Genomic DNA, 14,725 nt, shown 5'->3' with positions numbered 1-14,725 from the left:
ATAAAAGAAATGGCCTGTATTCTTAAAACATTTCAATGTCATGAAAGATAAAAAAAGGCTTGAAGCATTGCTAGAGATAAAAATGAATACTTCATAGTGTTAAAGGAGTCAAAGAGGAAGCTATCACAATCCTAAATCTGTATGCACATAACAGCACAGCTTCTGAATATACAGGATTAAAATTGACAAAATTGAAAGGGGAGATAGTCATATCCATAATCACAGTGGGAGATTTTTAACCCATCTTTACAATAGTTGATAGAACAAATAGATACAAAAGCAGTAAAGATATAGAAGGCATGAACAATACAATGTAAAATTTGAACTAAGTGATATGTATATAAAACATTGCGTCTAACAATGACAAAATTAGTACCCTTTTCAAGTATACATAGAACATTTACCAAAATCAACCATGTGTAGGGATATTCCTCAAAAGCTTTTGAAAGATTAAAATAGTTCAGAGTATGTTATTTAACTACAGTAAAATTTAAGCTACAAATCAGTTTGGGAGGTAGAATAAGGAACTCCCTTGCAAAGATGTCTACGTCCTAATCTCTGGAATCTGTAACTATGTCATATTAAATGGAAAGGGGGAATTAAGGTTGTGGATGGAATTAAGGTTACTAATCATCTCACTCTGAGTTGGGGAGATTATCCGGGATTATCCAGGTGGGCCCAGTATAACCACAAGGGTCCTTATAAGTAAGTGACAGAGAGAGGCAGAAGGTGAATGTCAGAGTGATGTAGCGTGAGCGAGACTCAGCCAGTCACTGCTAGCTGTGAGCAATGCAGCCACAAGCCACAGAATGTGGGCAGCATCTAGAAGTTGGAAAAGTCAAGGAAGCAGATTCTCTCCTAGAGCCTCCAAAGAGAATGAAGTCCTGCCTACACCTTGGTTTTTAGGACATTTTGGACCTCTGACTTCCAGAACAGTAAGATAATAAATTTGTGTTGTTCTAAGACACTAAGTTTCTGGTAATTCGTTATAGCAGCAATAGGAAAGCAATATAATCAATAACAAAAGGATAATGAGAAAATGCCCAACTGCTTGGAAATTAAACAATACACTTCTAAATAATCTATGGGTCAAATAATAAATCAAAATGGAAATCAGACAGTGTTTGAGTTGAATGACAGTGATGGTACAATTTATCCAAATTTGTAAGATGCAGCTAAAGCATGCTTAGAATAAGAAACATGCTTAAATACATATATTGAAAAAATATTGAAAAAAATCAATGATTTAAACTTTCATCAAAAGAATCTTTTAGGGCTTCCCTGGTGGCGCAGTGGTTGAGAGTCCGCCTGCCAATGCAGGGGACGCGGGTTCGTGCCCCGGTCTGGAAAGATCCCACATGCCGCGGAGCGGCTGGGCCCGTGAGCCATGGCCGCTGAGCCTGCGCGTCTGGAGCCTGTGCCCCGCAACGGGAGAGGCCACAACAGTGAGAGGCCCGCATACCACTAAAAAAAAAAAAAAAAAAAAAAAAGAATCTTTTAAAAAATATTAAATCAAATCTGATGGAAGCAGATGGCAGGAAATAATAAAGATAAGAGTAAATACCAATGAAATAGTGAAAAACTTAAAATATAGAGAATAAAAAAAGACTGGAGTCCTTTGAAGAGATGAATAAGCAAGACTGAATTTTTTTTAAAAAAGGAAAAGAGACAACATGTATTACCAATGTATGGAATGAATAAGAGGAAATCATTACAGGTCTTACAGATATAAAATAGAAAAGAGAATGTCTGATGAACTTTATGTGAATACATTTGACATTTTTAATAAAATGGATAAATTTCTCAAAAAAATGCAACTTACCAAAGCTGAACGGAAAATGATTAGAAAATCTGAATTGTCTTTTAATTATTAATGAAGCTGAATCAGTTATTAACAACCTTTGCACAAAGAAAACCCCTAGACCAGATGACTTCAGCAGGGAATTCTTCCAAACATTTAAAGAAGAATTTGACACAATCTTACACAAATTCTTTAGGAGAATAAGAAAAGAGGGACTACTCCCTAACTCTTTTCATAAGGTCAATGTAACCTTGCTACCAAAACCTGACAATACAAGAAAGGAAAATTATAGGTCAATCTCTCTCATGAGCATAAATGCAAAAATCTCATAATATTAGCAAACAAAAATCCATCAATACATACATTTCAAAAATATATCATTAGTAGGACAATGTAATCAATGTAATTTACCACATTAATAGCAAAGAGTAGAAAAAATAACATAATCATGTTGATAGATGCAGATAGAGTATCTGATGAAAATTAAACAGCTAATTGTGATTTAGAAGAACTCTTAGCAACCAAAAATATGAGAGAACCTATAGCAAACATCATATTCAATGGTGAAATATTTAAAGCTTTCCCCTGAGAAGCCTGAATGACTTATGGATGTCAGCTATCACCAGTTCTATTCAACATTGCACTGGCGGTCCTAGCTAGTTCAATAAGCAAGACAAAGAAATGAAAGTCATAAGAATTGGAAAGAAAGAAATAAAAATGTTACTGTTCACAGACAGCATGATTGTTTATTTGGATAGTCCAAAACAATACACGTGTAAACTAACAGAAATGGGAAGTAGCTTACATAAGTAATACACTACTTATGTATGAACTTGTAAAAAAAATGTACAAGGTGCAACAAAGTATAAAAGATGCATTTCTAATAACATTGGTATAGGGACCATATTTTACACATTTTTCATTATGTTACTTTCACATATAGTAACAATCTTGACAAATACTTATTCAATGAATTAATAGGGAATATATTTTCTGACTTGGAAAACATAATATGCTAGTATTTTTAAAGAGTTAAAGTAAGTAAGCTAGCAAAATATGTCAATATTGGCTAAATTGAGAGAAATCAATACACTGCTACGTAGCTGAGGGAAGCATAGATTAACCTGTGTGTTTTAATAATTGGCGTGACAGTGTATACCAGAGCCTAGTCACATTCATATACCATTCATTACTTTGATTCGAAAATCTCACTTACATGAATTTATTCTAAGAGAATAAGCCCAAAAGGAAAAAGTTAAATGCACAAAGATGATTAATGCAACATGTTCTATAAATAATGAAAAAGTATCCAGCAGTAGGAAGTTACTGATTTAATTCTAAAGTCTAGGTTACAGGCATAGCTTGGACCTGACTCCTCCGCAATAGTCCCACCACTGTTGTCACCTTAGGGTAATTATTTAAGCTCCATGAGCTTCAAGTTCCTCCTCTGTAAAACAGGGATGATAATAGTAACTACTTTATAGACTTGCTGTGAGGAGTGAATGAGTTATTTTACAGAAAGCTCTTAGAACCTTGGAATATTAAGCATCCATGATTATGAAAAAAATTATATACCAATTGAAAAAGTACTGGTGATAATTCTGAGGGAGCAAAACAAAATGTGGTTTGTAAAATCATATGATATATATATTTACATACCTATAATCATATGCCATGTATATGTATTTTATAGAAGTTATCAAACTGTTCCTATTCTATATGATGACTTTGTTAAATTATATACAGATATATAGGCAAGGACTAGAAGAGAACATGGACAAATACAGATCACTTTTAATTAACAGATTTGTGAGTGATCTCTTCACTTGGTAAATTGTTATCTTCCTTAATTTTAGTTAACAAAGAAGCAATGCTCCAAACACTTTGGAGCAGACAATATAAAAAAGACGTAGAATTTCTACCTCTTTGTCTTGAATGTTAGGGTCAGCGTTATTTTCCATGAGCACGGCCATGCAGTTGATATATCCCCCATATGCAGCGCACTGCAGTGGGGTTCTTCCTGCATAATCCTGCACATTTGGGTTGATCTTATTTTCTATCAATATCTGGCAGACATCAGCATTTCCTCCCAGCGCTGCCCAGTGTAGAAGAGAATGTCCATCTTGGTCAACTAGATCTACCCTTGCTCCACCTGAAAAAGCAAAAATATAAAGAAAATGTCTAATACAGAGAGCATTTATCAAAAAGAAGTTTAAAAAATATAACAACAGTCCTTTAAACGCTTTACTCTTAGCAAAAAGCTTTCATGTATATCATCTACTTCAGATTTTTACAATAAGCCTGTGAGCTGGTCAGGGTAGGACTCCTTCCCCTTTTACATAAAGTGAAACTGAGGATCAGGCAGCTGCAGTGACTTTTCGCAAATCTAACAGCTACTAACAGGTGGAACTAGCAGTGAACCTTGAGTTTCCTGATGCCAGGCTCTTTTCCCCATCCTTCTACCCAGGCAGCTCTCTGCCATGTAAAGCTATATTTCAAAAGGCGAATGCAGGGGCTTCCCTGGTGGCGCAGGGGTTGAGAATCTGCCTGCCAATGCAGGGGACACGGGTTCGAGCCCTGGTCCGGGAAGATCCCACATGCCATGGAGCAACTAAGCCCGTGCGCCACAACTACCGAGCCTGCACTCTAGAGCCCGCGAGCCACAACTACTGAAGCCCGCGCTCCTAGAGCCCATGCTCCGCAGCAAGAGAAGCCACCGCAATGAGAAGCCTGCGCACCACAACGAAGAGTAGCCCCCACGCGCAGCAACTAGAGAAAGCCCACATGCAGCAATGAAGACCCAACACAGCCAAAAATAAATAAATAAATAAATAAAATCTATTTAATAAAAGGTGAACGCAAGAAATCCTACCTTTTGAGAGTGACTTGTTAGGAGCACTCTTAATAACTAACCTTTGATGAGTGTCTGAATCACATCTTTGTGTCCCATCTCGCAGGCTCGGAAAAGTGGAGTATGTTTCATGACATCAGTAGCATCTACTTGAGCATTATTTTCCAATAATAACTTCACGGTGCTGACATGGCCAGAAAGGGCAGCAGCATGTAAAGCTAAAAAGGGAGCGAAAGAAAGTGAAGAACTTCCAAATAACAGCTTTACCTTTTTATTATCCTATGTGTCTTCTTCACTTTTGATTTTCTCATCATTTTGGCTAAATGCAATTTAATCTTCAGGATTCTCTATTTTTTAACTTTTATAGATTTCTATCTTTCTTTCTATTCATAAATATTACTCACACTTTTCCCCTTTCCTTCTACCTTTCTCATCTCACTGTTTTCTTCCTTTCCATCCTGTTACTCTGAAATGGTCTCCTCTTCTCAGTTACTAGTTTATTTTTATCTTTTCCTCTTTCTAAGAGAGCAAGAGAACAAAAAATGACAAAGAGAAATGATTTAAATGATGCAGGCAATTCTGCCCACAAACCCACTCAATTAGTATATGTCTCTGAGGGGTTGTGTGACGGGACCGTCAATCTACTGTTCCTTCAGTTGGTTACCTGTGCTATTCCTGCAGTTGGTCTGTGTACCCACATGGTACTGAGAGTATGTGTATCTTACTGCACTGAGTGCAGTTTTCATACCACATGGCTCCAAAGCAAGCCAGCTATTTCCTCAGGGCCCAATTTCAAAAACAGCAATTCATTTCAAGATTGGAGAAAAAAGTGAGATGGAATGTAGCCTCCTCTCTGGTACGGGGTTTGAAAGAGTAATTTTGACTATGTGTGAGTTTCATGTTACGCGGATCCCTGCCTACATTATTCCACTCTAGTGCTTATGTCATCACTCTTTATTTTTATTTATTTATTTATTTATTTATTTTTTTGTGGTATGCGGGCCTCACTGTCGTGGCCTCTCCCATTGCGGAGCACAGGCTCCGGACGCGCAGGCTCAGCGGCCATGGCTTACGGGCCCAGCCGCTCCGCGGCATGTGGGATCTTCCCGGACCGGGGCACGAACCCGTGTCCCCTGCATCGGCAGGCGGATTCTCAACCACTGCGCCACCAGGGAAGCCCTGTCATCACTCTTTAGATTACTCTTGAAATTCTATTTAATTCATCATTCTCTAAATTCTGAATTTTTCAGGATAACTGTCTAGAGGCCTGGGCCAATTCTTTCTAAGGATTATGGCTCTATACTGTCTAGGATAATGTTTCTTTCATAAAGTGTGATCCATGGACCAAACCTGGGATGCCTATGAAATGCAGATTCCTGGGGATTTGTTGAGAAGCTATTGCAGACTGGGAACTAATAGAATGCTGGGAATTCAGCAGGGAACAAGATAGCTAAGGTTATATTCTCATAGAGGAAGCAAAACAAAACAAGACAAAAACACCGAAGTAATAACATTTAAGTATTAGATGGTGATGGGTGGTATAATTAAAGAAGTAAAAAGTATTTTGATATATAGAGTGACTGGGGGATTACTTTTGATTGGTGGTTAGGGAAAGCCTTGCTAAGGCGCTGACATTTAAGTTGAGAGTAAATCATACAAAAGAGACAGCAAAGCAGAGATCTCAAGGGAGAGTAGTCTGGGCAAAGAGAACAATGAGTACAGGGATAGGAATGAATCTATGTGTTTAAGGAAGGCAAAGAAGCTGCAGCACAATGAGTGAGAATGGGGTAAGTCAGAAAGGTAGAAAAGGCCAGATCATAAATGGCCGTACAGGTCAGAGTGATGGAAGACACTGAAGGGCTTTACGTAGGTGAGTGATATTTGATTTATGCTTTCAACAGATCACTCTAGCTGTTTGGAGAACGCATTATAGTAAATTAGAGTGTAAGCAGGGAGACCAGTTAACACTGGTGCAGTTGACTGGGTGAAAACAGTGGTGGCTTGAACTAGGGTGACAGGAATGGAGATGGAGAGAAGCAGCAAGATTTAGATTATATTTTGGAGGTGGAGTCAACAGGACTTGTTGACAGGCTTTGATGTAGGATCTCTATCTAGTCTGGGAACACCCCTAGTAATTCTCATGCGTACTTGAGTTTGAAAAGCCTGACCTAAAGGGCTGAGTGTTAGTTGGGCCTAGACAAAATTCAGCTGTGTGTGAGAGACTTCAAAAGTCTGAAGTGTGTCATATGGAAGACAACACAGAGTGGAACATTCAGTTTGACGAATTTTGGCTCAGTGTAAGGAAGCGCATCCTAATAGAGTGAGATTAAGATGGAAGTAATGGGTTCTCTATATTGGAGCTGTTCAGCCAGAGGCTAAAAGACACCGGGGAGATGTCTCTGGTGGAAAACACTGGTGAGAATGTTATAAGGCAAATTAAGGCATGATATATCTGTGAGAGTTCTGTGATTTTCACATTTAAGAGCATAAGAATGTTTTTTTTCTCCCAGATGAAATTTTATACGACATCCAACATATAAAATAGTTAAGAGTTGAGTGGTTCTGACTAAAGTAGGGGTAGAGGGTTACCCACTTAAGCATTTACCCCTCAGCAACATTTCAGGTACCTCTATAGGAACGTGTTGTTCTGAAGAACATGGTTTGGAAAACCCTGGACTAGATTTAATTTTAAGGTACTTTGAAATTCTGAAATTCTACAATTATGTAATGTGGCTTCAAGTATGCAACAGATACTATTCAGACAAATATCAATGTCAATTTTTTAAAAAACAGACAAAATTTCAATAAAGCATAAGATAGAATTAATGATCTTATTAAAGGAAATTCCCCATTCTGACTATTTTCATTTATTTTAAAACAATCTTAGACTACTGTTGCTGCTCCCCCTTTGAAAAAGTACCACAAGTTTACCTAGGAGCTTTAAAAATTATTTTCAATAACTTTCTGTTATGGAAAATTTCAAACATATTCAAAAGTAAAGGCAATAATAGTCCAGTGATCTCAATATTGTCACCCAGATTCAACAATTATGTGTTGGCTAATCTTGTTCCATCTAACTGCTATCCATTCCCCCACTTCTGATTTTTTGAAGAAAATTCTAGAGTCATATGCTTCCGTTTGTGAAAATTTTAGTATGTCCGAAAGACAAGGATTCTTTTTTTAAACACAACCACTGTATCAGTCAGAGTATCTCTCATATACTCTAACAGATAGAATTCAATATGAAGAATTGCTACCTTTGTACTGAAGAACTGAAAAAGCAAAAAGGGAACCCCAAGGTATCACAGAGGCAGTAAATGCAGAAAACGGCTAGCAATTCTAAGACTGAGGAAACAAAAAGAAGAGGATGGAATTAGTACAACTTTAAACGCTCAGAAGAGGCACCCGGCAGAGCTGAAGCTCAGACCTCAGAGGAGGGGCTTTGCTTGGCTGTTGCTGGTATCTCTGAGGAGGGTGCTCTTTGGCTGCTACCGTGAGTGCTGGAAAAACTGCAAAGTGAAATTAACTGTTGCCACTGGAACAAGCTCTCAGTGCTCTGTTGTGTAAGACTTACTAGGGTAATGCTGACAGGAACGGGAAACAAAAACAAGAATAGGAAGCCAACAGGAAGATGCACTCCCATGCTCCTCTTCCAGCTTTCCAGTCTCCCTGTACTGCCCGCTATGGGCTGACTCCCCTGCTGGCAAAGAGGGAATGTGGTTTGCAGAACCCCAGCCCCAGCCATGCAAAGAAAAGATAGGCCCATTTTCATACCTAAAAAATATTAACAAAAGTTTTGTAATATCAAATATCCAGATAGTGCTCACATTTTCCTGAGAGATTTATAATTTTTTTGTAATTGATTTATTTGAATCAAGATCCAAATAATACCCATATATTGCTATTGATAAGAACTCATTTTTAATTAAGGGAAAACAACTCTGTAGAGGGATGATGGAAAGGAATTCACCTGCATAGAAAAGAAATGTCAGGAAGGCATCTCTGACACGTAATAAAATCTCCTTAGCATAAAGAGCCCAGGGAATGAATGAATTTGAGAGGAATTTATGTCTCAACCCCATCCATGATGCACATCAGAAAGGCAACTTTGGTTGGCAGAATGCAAGTATCCTAGCCCATACTTTATTAAAATACATGAAAAGTTAAACAAAGAGCGATGCTAGTGATAAAGACTGCATACTAATACAAGTCTGACAAAATAATGAAATATTCAGATCAATGTCAATAAACTCAATGTCCTATGTGTCTGTACAATACTCCTTAAGAAGCTTAAGGTCTACTATGAAGCATTGGTATAGAAATATTCAATACTTTCAAAAGGTAAAGCCTTTATCAAAATTGAGAGTACCTAAAAACTCTTTTTAAAAAATTAGAAGGTGCGATGGTCTAGGTATAGGGAGGGAGATACGAGGTGTAGCAACTCCATTCCCCTCTGTCCCCCAAGTGCTACATCAATAGTGTCGGTGGTCAAGAAAGATCTTATCCAGGATAACAGGTAGGTGCAAACAGCTCTAGTATGTTTCTACAAATAAAAAAACATAACACTGAGAAGCTCATAGCTGAGGTTTTGTTCTGTTCAGTGTTATTGTGCTGTTGTGTGATTTTTCTTTCTCTTTCTGACTTGCAATTTGGATATACAGGTGTCCCTCGATATCTGTGGGGGATTGGTTCCAGGAGCCTCTATAGATACCCAAATCTGAAGATGCTCAAGACCCTTATATAAGATGGTACAGTACAGTGAATACAAGTCAGGCTTCCATATCTGCAGATGCAAAACCCTCAGATACAGAGGGCTGACTGCAGTATATAAGGAAGAGACCTCTAAGGTGACAATGAGTGTTAAAAAACTTATACTTCTCTTACTAATCAACACATAGTTAGAAAGCTCTCTTATTAGAAAAAGAGATTAAAGGAAGCACCTAGTAAGAGCTTTTGAAGCTTTGAAGCTTCTAGAGCCATGGGAGGTTAACTCTGAAATGGGAGATTCAGGATGCAGCAATGCTGTTCAAAACTGAGAAAAGAGCATATTAAATGAGACTGGTGAGAACATACTTAGATGTGTGCGTTCTCTAAAATGTAACCCTAAATGTTTGAAAATATAGTTAATAATTGCTAGGTATGTATAGTTTTAAAATGCAGGTTCATTCTTTTTTACACAAAGATATATGATCAGAAGAATTCCCACAATCATGTCTAAGGAGCAACAAGGCTTGTAAATCAAACGCCAAGATTCACTTGGTAGAAACACAGGCTAATTTTAGCCATAATAGTTGGAAGAAATAAAGCCGTTGGAGTGATGTCCTGGCAACCTAAACTTAAAAAGTTAAGATGAAAGTCAAACAATGTTAGATTAGGAACAATGGTTTCAACTTACTATTTTGCAAAATAGCACCATCTACACTTTTTGAAGCCTGAATGAAAGCAAACTGAATATGTCTGCCAGTTCTTACCTGTACCTCCATATTTGTCTGCCATGTTAATGTCAATGTCAGATTTTAAACTCAGCATAGTCCTAAGGACGTCATCACTGCCTTTCCCAGCAGCCCACATAAAGGATGTTCTTCCTTCAAGGTCTGAATCATCTTTTACTGAAGGATGTTTTAGAAACACTTTAACTGTTTCCTGTAAGAAAACTTCATTTAAAAATTTGAGAAAAGAGAGTGGCATTTTCTTTGGTTAAAAAGCCAGTGTTATATGTGACTTCCACTAAGAAGCAAAGTATGTTTTCCTCTACTTTTGAATCAAATGAAATTATCTTTTTATGAATAATGAAATTACAATTTCCATTGAAAATAACAATCTTCTGTCCTTATACATTGGTTTTAGTTTTCATAGCACTTCAAAAATAAAACCTAACTCCCTCATTCAACATTCTAATAATTGAGAATGATCATCCTCAATTAAGTTTAAAAACTCAACTGCAGAGAAGCATAATACATTCTCTCACTGTATGTTTTGTTGCTATTTTTAAAAATAGTGCATTTATCAAGTAATTATGGGTGGTTACTGAGAAATGCAGTGTTCAGTTCATCTAAACAAATATTTATTCAGCATTTCCTACATCCAAGGTCCTTCCTGTATAGAATCATACAAAAATTAGGACCCTTAGTAATTCTAATAGTGTTTAACAAATTTGGGCTTCCCTGGTGGTGCAGTGGTTGAGAATCTGCCTGCCAATGCAGGGGACATGGGTTCGAGCCCTGGTCTGGGAAGATCCCACATGCTGCGGAGCAACTGGGCCCATGAGCTACAACTACTGAGCCTGCGCGTCTCGGAGCCTGTGCGTCTCGGAGCCTGTGCTCTGCAACAAGAGAGGCCATAATAGTGAGAGGCCCGTGCACTGCGATGAGGAGTGGCCCCCACTAGCTGCAACTAGAGAAAGCCCTTGCACAGAAATGAAGCCCCAACACAGCCAAATTTAAAAAACAAACAAACAAAGAATTTTAATGGGGGTTAATATTCATAGCATTTAAAATTGCATCTTTCCTCAAAACTCAGATGCTTACAAGCTTTTAGGAAGATCATAGGAACATTTGCTTGAATGGAAATAAAATTGTTTCAGAAAAAAACAATTTCTGGAGGCTGTGAGTTGGCCAAAAATGTACAAAATGTTGATGATTAATATTTCAGAACAAGAAAAAATTTAAGGGCTCATCTCATCCAGCTCCTCATTTTACAGATGATATTTAGACTCAAGGTCATATAAACATTGGTAGCAGTTAACAGGAGTAGAATGCAGGGTTAAATCACTGCACTCTTTCCACTGTAACACACACTGCTTCCTAGTCTTAAAACTAGATGTTGAGCTACTGAGGTATTACAGCTTAGTGCTCCTTAGGATCTAGACTATGTCCTTATTAAGTAGATTTGAATAAAGAAATTAAATTTGGGGACTTCCCTGGTGGCTAAGAATCCAGTGCAGGGGACACAGGTTCAATCCCTGGTCCAGGAAGATCGCACATGCTACGGAGCAACTAAGCCCATGTGCCACAACTACTGAGCCTGCACTCTAGAGCTTGCGAGCCAGAACTACTGAGCCCACGTGCCAGAACTACTGAAGCCTGCGCACTACAGCCCGTGTCCGCAACAAGCCACCGCAATGAGAAGCCCGCACACTGCAACGAAGAGTAGCCCCTGCTCGCCACAACAAGAGAAAGCCCATGTGCAGCAATGAAGACCTGATGCAGCCAAAAATAAATAAATAAATTTTAAAAATTTTAAAATGTTGGTGATTTGGGGGGTTTCTTTTAATAATTTGCAAGCATTTCTTTGTTGAGTATGTTTTCTTAATGATGAATGTTTGCAAGGGTTTTATGGGACTGTTGTTGATGATGTTTTTTAAAAAGAGAATTATAACCTCTTGTGAATTAAGAGAGTCCCAGGAGATCAAGGGACTTGAAAGTGAGCCTATAAAATTTGCATAATTATTAAAAACTATTTCTATAATTGGCAGATTGTCTAAAGCAAGTGTTTATTTGAACAAACATCTATAATGTTCTAGCGTTCTTTCTTACTTGCATTAGCACAGTTACTTAATTACTGGTTTCTGTACATAGGTTAAATTTGGAGTCTAAGACTTGGGTTCAAGGTCTTGAGCAAATCATTTAATCTCTTGGAACCTTGGTTTCTCCATCTGTAAGTAGGGATAACATGTCCTTTCACAGGCCTATGTTGAAATATGGATTGAATTCTGATTTCCATAGGTTGACTAGACTGGGCCAATTGGATTTCTTATCTATGTGTAATAAGAATCAACTCCTCCTCAAAAACTCTGTATTTTTCTGAGATCTTGGGAGATAATAGAAGATAATGGTTTACCAAAACTTTAGGTAATATATAGAATAGATTTTTAGGAATGCCAAGAAGGGGGATGATTGCTATAGTTGCTCTGGGTATCAGAGAGAAAGAAAAGTGGGAAAATAAGATGTTTTCTCAATCCAAGAATTCAGTGTATTCAATAGTGCATTTGGGGAGGTCAGGAAGATGGAATTATACTATGCTGATGATAACATTCTCATAATTTAATGAAACCAGGTGTTTCACTATGCACTCTCATGTAGAAGGCAGCAAAATCCACTGTGACTGCGTTAATGTGTGCCTCTTTGGATGTGTCTCTAGTTCTTAGTGGCCACTCATATTCCGGTGGCTGAAGCAGCCTAGACTTTATCATTTTGCTGGCTGGACTGAGAGACATAATGGATGAGAAAGTACTTTGTAAACTGTAAAGGGTGGCAGGAAGGAACTATTAATAATAGTTAACATCTTTGGATATATCAATAATTCATATTTTTGCTTTCTCAGATGTACAATATACAAAATTATTAGCACAAATAATAATAACAATGAATGCTATTTCTTGAATACCTACTCTGTGCCAAGTATTACACTAGGCACTGGTCATAAACTTTCTCTAATCCTTACAATAATCCTAAAAGAAAAGGTATAATTATTCTCATTTTACATATGAAGAAACTAAGATTCAGAGAGGTTAAGAACTTATGCAAGGTCATACAGCTAGCAAATGGCACAGTCAGGATTCTAGCCAAGGGTCTATCTAGTTCTAAAGCCTTGCCCACTGCCTTCAGGACAATTATAGATTGCCAAACACTAGATTGTCTTTAGTGACTTACAATTAACAAAAAAGATTAAGTACACTTACAGTAAAGCAAAATGTTACACTGAACAGTTAAAATAAAAAGTCTTTAAAACTTCCCATGTGACTAACAACTTTATAAAAATTCAGACTATCACATGAATCAGAGAGTGAACAGTATGACTACACAAACACACAAATGAGTACATGTAACAGTGTGAAATCTGAATAAGGTCAGTGGATTATATCAATATCAATTTCCAGTTTATGACATTATATTATACTTTTGCAAGATGTTACCACTGGAGTGAACTGAATGAAGGGTACATAGGATCTTGCTGCTTTATTTCTTACAGCTGCATGTGAATTTACAATTATATCAAAATAAAAATTTAATTATAAAAAAAGATAATTGTCATGGTTTACTTACAGCGAAGTTACTCTGAGCTGCATAGTGCAAGGGTGTTGCTCCTTGGCTGTCAGATGGGATGGTTCCAGACTTATTTCTTTCTAAAAGAAGATGGACAATCTGTGCGTGGCCTGAAAGCAGACACAAGGTAGTTATCACATAAAAGGACTGATTCATTTATAATCTATTTAAAGGGAAGGGGTAAGAAAAATCATTAGCACATAAACCAGCATTCACAATGCCCAGTGCAGCCTCTTCTAACTTCTCACAAAAATATATGATTATGTAGCACAAAGGCAAAAACTTACAACACTAAAAACTTAATGCTTCAACCAGGAAGGAAATGACTAATTATAATAGCCAGATTGAGAAAAAACTGTATTAGGTATCAGTTCACTGCATCCCCTTGATTCACCTTATAAAACTGCCTATAAAAACAGAAGAAGGCACGTTAGAAGCCAGCCCCTCTCAGCCATCAGTGTCCCTAGGCTCCACGTTCCATTGCACCATCAGTCAGAACTGCACGGTTGTTCTCTTCTGCTATTCAGGAGGACAACCTATAATACAAACTCTTGTGACCTCTGAGGCCTTCTATCCATCCCTTCTAACCTCCCTCTCCCAATTTTTTAACATCTAGGCAGTGATTTCAAATCCCAGAAAACAAGTGGGCAAGAATGATGAGGTGGTAGTGGAGAAACATGCTCTGCAGTACACTTTGGAGGATGTGGATGTGGTCTCCACAAGTGAAGAACTGTAGAAAGGATCAAAGAATAAATAAGCCTGGTAATAGTATATTTAGGAAACCTGAATTTCATACATGCCATTGCCTCAGTGTATAGGGAATGAGACAATGAAGAAGATGCCACATTAGCAGAGCAAGAATACACTGCCAGGCAGAAAAAAAGGAATTTGAGTGGGAGTTGTGCTCGTCTACCTGCTCTCCAGCTATGGTTTGAGATGGAGTTCTCCATAACATGAATGGGCAAAAACAGGATCAAAGGCAATCTATGCATATAGTCAATCTAAATATCTCTCATTTGAAAGATAAAG

General features: G+C 37.7%; 1 protein-coding gene across 3 annotated transcripts in view; it reads right to left on the bottom strand.

The window, feature by feature from the left end:
- INVS (inversin) overlaps positions 1–14,725 on the bottom strand; it is a 150,408-nt gene that overhangs the window by 53,950 nt on the left and 81,733 nt on the right. For all 3 annotated transcript variants that reach the window (XM_059070967.2, XM_059070969.2, XM_067039801.1), the window contains exons 7-10: positions 13,697–13,806; positions 10,124–10,295; positions 4,715–4,870; positions 3,724–3,953 (exon numbers count right to left, since the gene is read on the bottom strand). In XM_059070967.2, coding sequence (XP_058926950.1) covers positions 3,724–3,953; positions 4,715–4,870; positions 10,124–10,295; positions 13,697–13,806 — 668 coding nt within the window. The remainder of the gene's footprint in view (positions 1–3,723; positions 3,954–4,714; positions 4,871–10,123; positions 10,296–13,696; positions 13,807–14,725) is intronic.

Source organism: Kogia breviceps, chromosome 8 (assembly GCF_026419965.1).
Source record: "Kogia breviceps isolate mKogBre1 chromosome 8, mKogBre1 haplotype 1, whole genome shotgun sequence".
Taxonomy (NCBI): Eukaryota; Metazoa; Chordata; class Mammalia; order Artiodactyla; family Physeteridae; genus Kogia; species Kogia breviceps.
This window is presented reverse-complemented; position numbering and strand designations above follow the sequence as displayed.